Here is a 13,672-nt window from a genome sequence, read left to right on the forward strand (position 1 = left end):
TTTAAAGTAATCATTTTGAAATTTATAAAATAGGACTCATGTTAAACTTTTCCTTCCTTAATATAAAACTTACACATCACTTTTATAGTAGATGGGGTTTACTGCTATGAGAAAAATAAGACTGTGGTAATTTTATTGCTTCCTCAATTATATAAATACCCTAAAAATGGCTTTATCTATATAAGGGTCCAATTCATAAGAGCCAGCCCAATATATTAGAAAAAGCTTCTCAGCATGGAAAGATGCTATTGGGGTTAACTTATCCTGACCAAGTTTGCTCAATTTCCAACTGCTATTGTGATGCCAACAGGAAGATTTTTTTTTTTTATAACTCTTTTTTTCAAGAATATTTTTTATTTTTTGGCCACACCGTGCAGCATGTGGGATCTTAGTTCCCCGACGAGGGATCGAACCTGTGCCCCCTGCAGTGGAAGCATGGAGTCCTAACCACTGGACCACCAGGGAATCCCCCCCAACAGGAAGATTCTTAACTTCCACCTTTATCACAGCTATAGAGGACAACACTAATACTGAACTTGAGACAACCAGGAACATGACACTGAAGGTAACAAGGCTCAGTGAAACTTAGATTTTCAAAGAAGAAAATCAGATGGAATAAAAATATTTTTATAATCCTTCAGAGCAATACAGATCTTTAAAACAAAAGCTAACATGCAGGTCGTATGGCAAAATTAAAAGCCCAAACAACCTTTCAAGTTAGAGTAGTAAAAAGCAGTAGACGTAGGTATTCAGTAATTATTAATAAAATATCTTACCTCTAACTGTAAGGCATCTATTTTCTCCTCCTGGCAAGTATCACCCTCACATTCATACTGTACTATCTTTCCATCTGTTTTACTTGCGACCAGTCGATGGACATAATTATCTAAAGAAAAGAATGAGTCAACTAAGGCATGTTTCTTCAGAATGAAAAGGGTCTCCATACGCCTTTAACTTTGACAAAATTTTGTTTTTACAGATCCAAATTAAATGCCTTGTAATATTTCTTTAAAAGTGGGTTAAATCATTTGAATTAAAAAACAAAAAAAGTGAGAGGGCAGAGTGTAAGTATTAACTCTCTTTATCCTGTGCAATGCAGGCCATTCATAGGAAACAGTGCCCTATGGGGCACCATGAGAATTGGAGTTTGCCACAGATGTCAGGAAGATTTCAAGCTGTGAGAGCAAGGGGAGAGGTTCTGACGGAGACGTTTTCAGAAAGAATGAATCCAAATTAGAAAATGGGAGTGGTGTTCACCTCCAGCATAGTCCCAGACTCGATGGTTGGTGAGCTGCATGGCATACGTGTGCTGGGTCTCCTCGAAGTGCTTATAGGCGTGTCGACTCACATACCGTCCACATCCTATGTGGCCACATATTAAACAAATCCACAGGTTCTGCCGAGAAGGAGGTATGATCTTAATTAGTTACATAAAAACACATGACCTGGTCCACTGGGGTGGAAAGGGGAGAGCCTGACACAGGATGAGGTTTAGAGTTGTTTCTACAGGAGTTTTGAATAAATATGTTTAAAACCCAACAAGCAAGGATGCTTTTAGGGGTCAATTAGTTTTTCACTCTGGATTCTATGGAACTCTATGTAAATAGCAAGAAAAAATAATCACAATTTATCAACAGAAGTCTAGGCGTTTTCAAAGGCCAAAGAATGAAACCATAAAGTATTTTGTGTAGGAGTAATAGTTTGTGTATTTATATTTTTTGCCTGACCCTGGACAAAAAGAAAAAAAAAAAATCAGTCTCAAAAAGAATTGAAAAGAATTTACGCCACACTGGGCAGAAGAAAACCCCAGACAATTAAAGCCACGAGCGTTACTCTTCCCCACCACTCGTTACTTACTTCCTGAACGCCACACTCGAAACACTTATTTTCTTCTACTGGCTCTGGTGTTTGACAATATCGGCAAACAGGGCACCTATAAAGGACACCAAAAAAATAATAATACAGATTAAATATAAAAGACAACTGTCACAGAACCCAAAAGTCAAAAATGCAATTGTATATCCTCCTTCTCTCATATAATAGTTTTAAGTTTATCGTAATTAAGGATATCATTCAAAAGACAAATGCTTTCAAGCTATTCTCAAACGAAATGAAAAAAAAAACACAAAATCTTTTTTTTTTAATTAATTAATTTTTGGCTGCACTGGGTCTTCATTGCTGCATGAGGCCTTTCTCTAGTTGCTACAAGTGGGGGCTACTCTTTGTTGCAGTACACGGGCTTCTCACTGAGGTGGCTTCTCTTGTTGCGGAGCATGGGCTCTAGGCACACGGGCTTCAGTAGTTGTGGCACACGGGCTTAGTTGCTCCGCGGCATGTGGGATCTTCCCAGACCAGGGCTCAAACCCATGTCCCCTGCATTGGCAGGCGTATTCTTAACCACTGCGCTACCAGGTAAGTCCCACAAAATCTTGATAAAGCTGAGGATAAGGGAAAAATCTTGATCTGCCTCATATCTTTCTCCACTCTTCTGTCTAAAGCTTAGGTAATCAAAGAACTAAATATTTATAGGTTAGAATTAGAGACTTGAGACTAGTTGTTAATTTTGTTTCATGTCTGGCTACCCACAATGTATTTTTAGTTCAATCTACCTTATCCCCACTTCTCAAAGTTTTAAATCATCCAAAATGTACCCTGTCCTCTCAAGGTTGCTCCTAAGAGTTGAAACTAAATTCTGTAGTAAATTTCACTAAAAAAAAAAAAAGTTAATGTACTTCATGAAACACATACAACATTTTATCATACAATGAATTTCATCTGGAAAAAGATACCAGTGCTTGGTGAGTACTAAAGTTTCAATTTACAAAAAGCCAATAAAAATGGCACAGAAGCCAAACTCATAGATACACAGAGTAGAAAGGTGGCTACCAGGGGCTGGGAAAAGGGGGAAACAGGGAGATGTTGGTCAAGAGGTACAAACTTTCAGTTATGCAAGATGAGTAAGTTCTAGAGAACTGGTATACATCAATGTTGACTATTATTGACAATACTGTACTGTGTTCTTGAAATTTACTAAGAGGGTGGAGCTTCATTGTTCTCAGGACAAAAAAAAAAGAAAAGTAAACACAAAAAGGTAAAACAGTAAAGGTGTGAAGTGATGGATATGCTGACTTGCTTGGCTGTGGTGAGCATTTTACAGTGTTGATGTATGTCGGGTCATCTAGTTGTACACCTTAAATATATACAATTTTTGATTGTCAATTATACTTCAATAAAAATGATAATGCTAAGTACCAGTCACGAATATTTGTGTCCAATGGGCAAAAATGATAGAAAGTAGGTGATAGTTGAGGCTAAGTGAACTGGCACCAAGAAGAAAGAATGCTCAAGATATAACTAGTATCAGTTTGTTACCCTACTGAATAGATAAAACCAAGAAATGGAAATAAGCAGGAAGAACACTAAGTTCTTATCACAGATAAGGACTATGTTTCCCAAGAGAAAGCTAAAGGATTTAGTCTGTCTCTTTCTTTAGTACCAAAAGAGAAGACAGGACAATCTTGAAGAAGTAAAAAAATTGGCAGCTAGGGACTTCCCGGGTGGCCCAGTGGTTAAGAATCCACCTGCCAATGCAAGGGACACGGGTTCGAGCCCTGGCCGGGGAAGATCGCACATGCTGCAGAGCAACTAAGCCCATGCACCACAACTACTGAGCCTGCACTCTAGAGCCCACAAGCCACAACTACTGAAGCCCGTGTGCCACAACTACTGAAGCCCACGCGCCTAGAGCCCGTGCTCTGCAACAAGAGAAGCCACTGCAATGAGAAGCCCGCGCACCACAACGAAGAGTAGCCCCCACTTGCCACAACTAGAGAAAGCCCGCGCACAGCAACGAAGACCCAATGCAGCCAAAAATAAATAAATAATAAATAAATAAATAAATAAAATTTTTTTAAAAAGTGGCAGCTAGGACGCCACAAGCAGTCTTGTCAAACGTAGGAACTAGCTCTGTGTCATCACTTCAGTCTTTGTGCAGCTGTGGTAGTGGTGGGATAAGAAAACAGCAAACGAATTCTGAAATCTAATTTTCTACACTGTGCCAAAATGATCTTTCCGAAATGTATGATCCTGAGAATAAAAAGGAAAAAGGGGGGAAAATTATAAAAATAAACTTATCTGTACTATACAATTAGCACTCTATGATATACCATCTCATCTATTAAAAAATAACAGTTCATTCAATTCTTTCTGCCTTCCCTTCAAAAATAATTTTGAGTTGTAATCTTATTTTCCTGAGGAGATATTTGGGGAAATCCTCTCAGAATGTCCTTCCCTGACAAAAAAACCACCCTTCGTGACCTGGTACCAATACCGCCTTCTGTAAGCAGCCCTTCCAGACCACCCCAGCGGGGCAGCTGGCTCTCTCTCATCTCTACCTCGAACTGTATGCATACATGTATGTGTGACTCCCCCTTAGCAGATCAATGTTCCTGAGGAGGGTCTGTGTTTGTTTCTCTCCCCCTCAGCACATAGCACTGTACTGTGCACATAGAGAGGCTCAAAACCCACTTGCTGAAGGCACTGTATGGTTTTGAGGGCAGCTGCCCGGTGGGTTGAATTCTGGACCCAGTTCTGGCATTCGTTCTCTGTCATGACACTTCGAGCACGCTAATTTTCACCTCTGGGCCTCTGTCTCCTCCTCTATAAAATGAGGAGGTTGGACAAGATGGTCCCTGAGGAAACTTCCAACTTGAAAATGCTATGGTTTTACAAAAATTAACTTGTACGGAAAGTAAAATTGGAGTGGCAGGAAACAAAGAAGCATCCAGAACTTAAATGGTGTAGCAGATGGACACAAGATACAGACAGACACTTTATGGAACAGAAACATCTCAGCGTGGCTTTATTCAAGGCAAATTCAAACCTGGACAATTCTCTGAAGAACCCTCAAATGATACCCCAGAATTGACCAAGGACTCTACAGAACCAGGGCAAGATTCTTCTCCAGGTAAACTAGCCACAGAAAAGCCAGGGTCTGTTTATTTGCTCAAAGATATTTACTGAGCTCCTCCTACGCACCACGTCTCCTGCTAAGTGTCTGCTAAGTGTGAGCGGCACAGCAGAGAACAGCCAGACAGGGTCCCTGCTCTGTAAAGCTGACCACGTGGGGGCAGAGAACTGAGACTCCTGTGGACTTTCGCCCCTCCTTATTCCCGGGCTTTGGAACGTGATTTCCCCCTTCCCGTGCACACCCCCTCCCCGACACTGCCTTCTCGCCGGTTCCACTGTTCAGCTGGCTAAGTCCTGTGCATCCTCCCTGAGAGGCTGCCCCTCAGACAGCCCTGGCTGTGTCAGGGCCCTATTCTCTAGTCACAGTGCTGCAACGCTGCTCCTCTGTAACACTTGCAGTGGCTGTAATTTCACACTTATTTGTGTGATTATTTGATTCTGCACCTTCCTCTCTGTACTGGGAAACCCACGAGGCCGGTGTCTGAAGGCCACGAGGCCTTTCTAGCTAAGACCCACAATGCAGTTTGCAAAGGGAGCAGCAACCTCTGACTGGAAAAAAAAGGTACAGGTTACACCTCAGTTCTTTGTCTGCACAATGCCACCCTACAAATAGGGCCTCTGTTGCACTGGGAAACAGGAGAACATAGGTGTGTGTGTGCCTCATACTTAGTGACTACTGTTACTACTGGCCACCGAGCCATCAACAACATGATAAATCCAAAACGTCAGATTGCTGTAGGCCCAGCACTCTTTGATAAGACAGCCAAAGTAAAGAGTAGACATAAAGTGCAGGTGATAAGATTTTAGACCTGGATGCCATTTTAGCATGAGAGCCTCAAAGCTAAACTTCCCCCGCACCCCCTCACTTTCTGGCTCTTTGAAGGAATGAACAATGCATGCTGCTTTGGGACATTCCGTAAGGGTTCAGAATTGGCACTAAAAGGGACTTGGTCTAGGAATGCTGATCCTCACGTGAACTGAGGAAAGCAAAGAAGAAACACGGAAGGCCCTTCTATGTGACCTCTTCACCATCGTGGTACCCAGGTTTATGAAGTCAAATACTTGGAGTGATTCATTTTGGGGGGCGGCTGTTCTTAATTCTGGTAAAGGGTAATAATGAGCTTTGACAGGGTAGTGGGGGTGACCTTCTGCACTCACGTTGTGTCATCCCAGCGCTGCAGACACTGGCTGTGGAAGCTGTGGTTACATAAGGTGGTGAGAATGCCGTTCACGGACTCGTCCATGCGCTCCAGACACACTGTGCACTTGGGCAGCTCCGTTAGGTCCATCACAGGGAGGCTGGCCCCCTACAGGGAAACACCTCGAATAAGCCTCACTTGTCATCCACGGGTTCTAATTTTTTTTTTCTTTTAAAGCAACAGTTTTCCTGTTACTTTTTGACTCCTCGCAGGATGTTCTCAATATTATTGCTTTGTGAAAGTAAATTGGTAAGATTTTCATCCATGCAACAAATATTAATTAAGCACCTCCTACAGTCCCAGCACCGTGCTAGGCACTATGGATACAGTGGTGAACAAAGCAGAAAAGGATGCCTGCCTTCACAGAGCTGACATTCTAGGAAGGGAGACTGCTGCCAGAATCTTTTTACCAGACTCCTTGCTCTAACTCTGAATGGCCATGACTATACTAGAACACAAAGGAATAAAAAGCAGGAGAACAGGAGTGTATCTGAACGATTTTTCCACAGAGTAAATTAAAACTTGACACTTTCCATTAAGTGATAACAGTATCAACAACAGTGATTTTATTTATTTATTCATTTAGCACATACTTATTAATTCCCTGCTATGTGTGCCAGACACTGTTCTAGGTGTGGGACAATGGTGAGCAAAAACAGATTCAGTAAGTCCCAGAAAACAAAGTCTGTCCCTCTCCTCACAGAGCTTAGACTCTAGTAGAGAGAGATACAAAATTCAAAATTTAAAAAGTATAATTACCTATGGTTATAAATGCTATGAAAGAACAGGGTGTGAAATAGGGGGCGTAACAATCTAGGTGGTCAAGAAAGGCACCTCTAACACAGTGGTGTCTGACCCAAGCCCTGCCAACTGTGGGACTATTGAGGCAAAGGTAAGGCGTACAAATAAGGACACACTGAGAAAAGTCACATTAATCTACAGTCCCTGAAGAGAAGATATTTACAGGAAATCTCTCAAGAAGCTGTGTTCATTTAGAGAAAGGAATTTCTAAAACTGAGGCCTTGCCCAGCAACTGGCAAAAGGGAAAGTCTTCCCTTTTTATCCTTTGCCAATTTTTATTTTACCTCATCTAATGACAGAACAATCTAATCAGAACTTATTCCTATCAAGCTGAATTCAACGTAAAAAGACCTTTAGGGCTACTTTAAAAGAAAGGAAATATTAAGAGCATAACCAAGCCGGATCTACTACTTCATAAAATGATTCAAACAGCACGTATTATAGGAAAGCTTCCCACGGAGGGTGGGAGATCAGGAGAATCACAAATTGCTATCAAAACAGAATCAAAAATCAGGATGAGGATTAAGGGTTAATATTTCAAAAAAACACATTTCTTTTAGACTCTAGGCAATGTTTCATCCATCTGGAATAGATACATACTCAATTTCAACAACACAGATAATATCCTTTTTTTAAAAAAATACTTTGGACAATTTTTAAAACTTGAGATAAAATTCACATATATAAAATTTGCCATTTTAAAGCGGTTTTTAGTATATTCACAAGGCTGTGCACCCATCACACCACCACCTAATTCTAGAACATTTCTATCACCCCCCAAAGAAACACTGTTCTTGTTAGCAGTCACTCCTCACATTTCTCTCCCCCAGCCTCTGGCAACTAATCTATTTTTTGTCTCTATGGACTGGCCTATTCTGGACATTTCCGCAGATATCTTAACTTTCAACTTTATACCATTCTGATATGTTCATATCAAATATAAGAATTATTCACACTTACATCTTCAGATTTCAGTACTTCAGCCCTCTCCACATAGACCAGCTGGCAAACATCATCTTCTATTGAGTTGAACTGGCGGCCATTGCATGCCATGTAAAAACTATCTGCATCGGCCTAGGTGAACCAGTGGGGAAAAGGAAAAAGTTAAGAGATCCTGAAAACGTGCTTTCTATTCAAGATGCATGGCTTCAATTATTCTGTTCTTCAGCTTTTAAAAGTTATACTTAGGAGAGAAAGCAACCACCAAAAGTAACATCTATAGCAGCAGGTTCACAGGCTAACTGAACCCTGCAGGTCAATATCCTACATCTCTACAATTTTTCCTGATACGTGATAGTCTTACTGGAACTAGCAGAAGCTACTGAAGTGCAATAAACTGACAGCTACTACAATTTTAATACATATTCAACCAACAATGGTCAGCGTTTCCCTTGATATCATATTTTTTCTTTCTTCTTTTTTTTTTGCCTCTAGTCAACACTTTCACAGCCACTGAAGTCAAGCCTATTTGGAACCAAATCATAAGCAATGATTGTTACAGAAGAGCTTTTTTTTTTCCCCCAGCCACACCACATGGCCTGCGGGATCTTAGTTCCCCACCCAGGGATTGAACCCGGGCCCCTGGCAGTGAAAGTGCTGAGTCTTAACCACTGGACTGACAGGGAATTCCCTACAGAAGAGCTTTTTAAAACAAATGTCAGCATCTATGTGAGAAAAAATAGAGGACCAGTGGAACTGGTATGGAGTGAAAAGCCAATTCCTTCTTTTCAATAAACCCAATAATAATAATAGTAATAATACATGATAGATAAGCATCCTATCAGGAGGTTTTAAGCAACTAGTGTGTAACACCAAAAGCAAAACTTCTGGCCAAGGTCAAGAGGTCCAAGATGAACCAGCCTTTAAAATACTAACAATCTTGTTCCCTTGGAGTGGAAGACAGATAAAATCAGGGGAAACAGTCCCCTGTAGGTAAAGCTGCAAAGGCACATGTGCATTTGTGAATATGGACACAAGTAAATCAAATCTTCCAGTCTAGCCTTAGTAGAAAGTAACAGAGACAATTCCAGCTTTTAAAACTCAGCAATTTTTAGAGGCAGCTGAGAGGCCAAGGCTTATCTGGGTTTCACTCTCACACAGGCATTAGCCCAAAGATAGGAAGTTGTGTGCTTTGGCCTCACCAGTGTAGACAAGCTGCCTAAAGAGAGGAAAGGTGTTCTGCAAAAGGAAATGCCGCACTATCAACCTCAAGGACGAGATTCAAGCTGTACCAGGCAAAACCAGTCCTGGCTGTCTCCTCTCATAGAGTCTGAACCTTACAGCCACTTTAAGCTTTTTAGCAGCTTTTCACTGCACTCTGATGATGTAATTCAAGTGTGGATTTTTAATTACCTATGCTTTCTTTTTTTTTTTTTTTTTTTTTTTTCTTTTTGCGGTATGCGGGCCTCTCACTGTTGTGGCCTCTCCCGTTGCGGAGCACAGGCTCCGGACGCGCAGGCCCAGAGGCCATGGCTCACGGGCCCAGCCGCTCCGCGGCATATGGGATCCTCCCAGACCGGGGCACGAACCCGTATCCCCTGCATCGGCAGGCGGACTCTCAACCACTGCGCCACCAGGGAGGCCCGACCTATGCTTTCTTAATCTGACCAAGTAAGCTAAGCCACTAAGGAAGGATGACCAATTCTGAACACAGATTTTGCAGGGACTTTTTTTTTTTTTTTTTTTTCCAGTACGCGGGCCTCTCACCGCCGTGGCCTCTCCCGTTGCGGAGCACAGGCTCCGGACGCGCAGGCCCAGCGGCCATGGCTCACGGGCCCAGCCGCTCCGCGGCATGTGGGATCCTCCCGGACCGGGGCACGAACTTGTATCCCCTGCACCGGCAGGCGGACTCTCTACCACTGCGCCACCAGGGAAGCCCTGCAGGGACTTTTTGCGGGGTGAGGTGGGGAGGCTTTCCTTCAGGAAACAACCTGTGTATTTGAACTTCAAAATGTTAAAAGCCAGTTCTTGGACAATAAATCTCTTTAACGCTAAGAAGTAGCAGCCCCAAATGGCTTCTCCCATTTTTCAAGAGCAGTAGATATGTCTTGAAAGGCTTTTGGGTCAGTAAGCAGCACAGTGAGCAAGTGGACTCACGCACCGAGGGAAATGAGGGCCACGGCTGGCTCCTCAGGGCCTCCGGCACCACCAGGAGCTGCTGAAGATGTGGCTGCTGAGAACAGCAGACCCAGCCGAAGACCTCCAGCTCTGTAGATGCTCCCTAAATGCCCAAGCCTCCTCAGAGGAAGTGACAAGGTTTGTGATACTGGGGATGTGACAAAATCTACTCAACATGAGATAAACTATTTCTTTCTTGGGGGAATTATCTATACCAAAGAAGTATACTTTTTGAACATTGTTATCTTCTTTAAAATCTTGGTATTGGAAATGTCGCTTCACTGGCTGGAATATTTACTGAGTACCAAGCACATGCCAGGCACTGTGCTATGCAAAGGACAAGAGCAGGGAACAAAATCCATGTGGTTCCTGCTTCAACTCAGCACTGAAATGCACAAAAGACTGAAGCTAACGGCAAAAAACACAGAACAACTCTTGTTTAAAATGCCTGCCTGCACTGTATAGAGCCCCAAATTTATTTATTTATTTATTTGTTTGTTTATTTTTAAATTTATTTATTTATTTTTGGCTGTGTTGGGTCTTCGTTGCCGAGCACAGGCTTTCTCTAGTTGTGGCGAGCGGGGGCTGCTCTTTGTTGCGGTGCGTGGGCTTCTCATTGCGGTGGCTTCTCTTGTTGCTGAGCATGGGCTCTAGGTGTGCGGGCTTCAGTAGTTCTGGTGCCGGGCTTAGTTGCTCCGCGGCATGTGGGATCTTCCTGGACCAGGGTTTGAACCCGTGTCCCCTGTACTGGCAGGCAGATTCTTAACCACCGCGCCAGCAGGGAAGCCCTAGAGCCCCAAATTTCAAGAAACCCAGCTTTTGGTTTTTTTCTAGTCCTTTGATTTTACTGTTCTTTTCTCACCATAAACTCAGAAAAAGAAAAACCTATTATGATCAAGGTTCCTTTACTGTCACAGTGATCACATTTCTACTCCTGAGAACACATTTCTACTTTTCAAAAGAGCTATCTCCTGGGCTGGCCCAAGCATATTAAGTGAAAATGAGTCAACATACTCCACTGAGAGGTTATCTGTCCTTTTTTTGTCCCAAGGAACTACAAAACTGAATCCCCTTCTACTTCCCTGTATCCTGAATTACAAATTCCTTACCCAAAGACTAAATTTCCTAAGGGGCACAGTACAACTCTGTAGGCACATCTAACACCTCCAGCATAAAGAAAGATGAGGCCGGGCTTCCCTGGTGGCGCAGTGGTTGAGAGTTCGCCTGCCGATGCAGGGGACGTGGGTTCGTGCCCTGGTCCGGGAGGATCCCACATGCCACAGAGCGGCTGGGCCTGTAAGCCATGGCCGCTGGGCCTGCGTGTCCGGAGCCTGTGCTCCGCGGCGGGAGAGGCCACAGCGGTGAGAAGCCCGCGTAAAAAAAAAAAAAAAAAAAAGAAAAAAAAGAAAAAAAGAAAGATGAGGCCAACAGAAATTCAAGAAATGATAAAAGACATAGAGAAGGCCTATTAGTTCTTAATAAAATTCTATGCTGAGAAAAAGAAAGGAGTAAGAATATAGTTACCTGTCCAGGCCATGGAGTCAGGTTGCCTGTGTTTGAATCATAACTTGGACACTTACAAGCTATGTAGCCTTGGGCAAGTGTCTCACCCATGTCTGTTTCCTCAATTATAAAATATGAAAATAATGACACCTACCTTATGGCATAACTGAGAGGACTCGAGGAGCTAATGCATGAAAAGCACTTAGCACAGGCTTGACATCTAGTAAGTTACTCAAGAGTTGGTGATATTGAGTCTATTCTCATTAGGGCCCAATATTAATCTAACAACTTCAAGTCTTATACCAGGAGGGTAATTTTAGGCCTTAGAAAATCCCTGATAGGATGAGCCTTAGACCCTAAGATCTAGCATTACAGATAAATAATACAACTCACGATACCAAGGTCAAGGGTTCTATCCTCACAGAGCACTCAGAAAGCTGTATCACAGTCTCAGAAAACATGTGTCAACTTAAGCAACCTGCACTTGGTCCAAAGACAGAGGTGGAGAGACAATGCAGAAGTACAAAGAAAATCCATTAACAGTAGCAGAAGATTTCCACAGCACTATCTGCAGACTGTGAAGGGCCGCATGTGCTACAGGGAAGTTTGTGGGTTTATTAGACAAGTTAGTGCTGTGGGCTTAATACACTTCAGACTAAATAAAAAGTCTAATATGTTCTTAAACATTTTTCCCCAGTCTCTTTCTGTGACTTTCCCTGTGTTACTTATCACCCTTGCTTGTTCGGTAGAAGCTATAAGTAAAATACTGCCATTACACAATTTTTCTGGCAAACAGTGAATATCTTCCCTTCCCCACACTTTCATCCCACTCCTGCTGGAAGAGGACTACACCCTAGGGATTAAAAGTGAGGGCTCAAATCCCAGCTCAGTCACTTATTTCTAGCTGTATAACCCTGGTCAAATCACTAACCTCTCTCCGTAGTCAGTTTCCTCACTTGTAAAACTAGGATAACAACAGTAGGGCCGTAGTGAGGATTACATCAGCTAATGCACATCAAGCACTTAGCAGAGTGAATGGGACAGAATAAGCGGTCAATAAAGGTTGCGTGTTATCATCAATACCCTTATTAGTAGATTCAAAAAGATTTAAAATACCACTTGCCCACTATTTGGAAAGTTCTTCAGCAACCTTGGAAGGTCTTCTGACAGTCAGTGAAAGCAGCTGTGAAGTGCTTTTCGGTTCTCAGTGTCAACTTGTGAAGTCTAAGCTTACAGAACCGTTGAAACACGTTTTAAATGTCTCTCTCAAATGTGTGGTGCTTTGTAAAGGTTAAAGATAACAACTGTGTACCCTCTTGTACACGGAATTCCACATTAAGGGTTCTTTCTCGGTGGCCTGCTGAACAGGTACAAATATAATCCAACTCTTATTACTCTCTTTCTTCTGTGTGTGTCCATGTGGCATGCGGGATCTTAGTTCCCCAACCAGGGATTGAACCTGCACCCCCTGTAGTGGAAGTGTGGAGGCTTAACTACTGGACTGCCAGGGAAGCCCCGAGCTCTTATTCTGTTCCCACGGCCAATGAATGGCTGCTACTGCTGTCAACTGTGCGTTTTTGAAATGAGGAGATGACAAATGGGCCTTGTGTCATGGGCTTCCTATCACCCACAAATCTTGGTGATTGGTCAGAGGCAATGGCAAGTGATCCTACAGGCACACTCATTTCTTTGCCAATCTGCAAGTTGGAACTGTTTATCTGGGGCAAATTCAGGAAGACTGTTTATCAATGAGGTGAGAAAGAAGTAACTTGGACAGAGCTGCATTTCAAAACCTAATGAGGGCTTCCCTGGTGGCGCAGTGGTTGAGAGTCCGCCTGCCGATGCAGGGGACGTGGGTTCGTGCCCCGGTCCGGGAAGATCCCACATGCCGTGGAGCGGCTGGGCCCGTGAGCCATGGCCACTGAGCCTGCGCGTCCGGAGCCTGTGCTCGGCAACGGGAGAGGCCACGGCAGTGAGAGGCCCGCATACCGCAAAAAAAAAAAAAAAAGTTGAAAAAAAAAAAACCCCTAATGAAATGTCAAAATGTAACAGGCTATAAAAAAATAAAATGAAAACAAATTGAA

At 42.9% G+C, this 13,672-nt stretch overlaps 1 protein-coding gene across 2 annotated transcripts in view; it reads right to left on the minus strand.

The window, feature by feature from the left end:
- Positions 1–13,672, minus strand: part of BRAP (BRCA1 associated protein) — a 31,554-nt gene that overhangs the window by 12,073 nt on the left and 5,809 nt on the right. For both annotated transcript variants that reach the window (XM_081251968.1, XM_081251969.1), the window contains exons 5-9: positions 7,929–8,042; positions 6,127–6,275; positions 1,858–1,933; positions 1,258–1,396; positions 777–886 (exon numbers count right to left, since the gene is read on the minus strand). In XM_081251968.1, the coding sequence (XP_081108094.1) occupies positions 777–886; positions 1,258–1,396; positions 1,858–1,933; positions 6,127–6,275; positions 7,929–8,042 (588 nt within the window). The remainder of the gene's footprint in view (positions 1–776; positions 887–1,257; positions 1,397–1,857; positions 1,934–6,126; positions 6,276–7,928; positions 8,043–13,672) is intronic.

The sequence above is a fragment of the Mesoplodon bidens genome (genome assembly GCF_964165515.1).
Source record: "Mesoplodon bidens genome assembly, chromosome: 13".
NCBI classification, from domain to species: Eukaryota; Metazoa; Chordata; class Mammalia; order Artiodactyla; family Ziphiidae; genus Mesoplodon; species Mesoplodon bidens.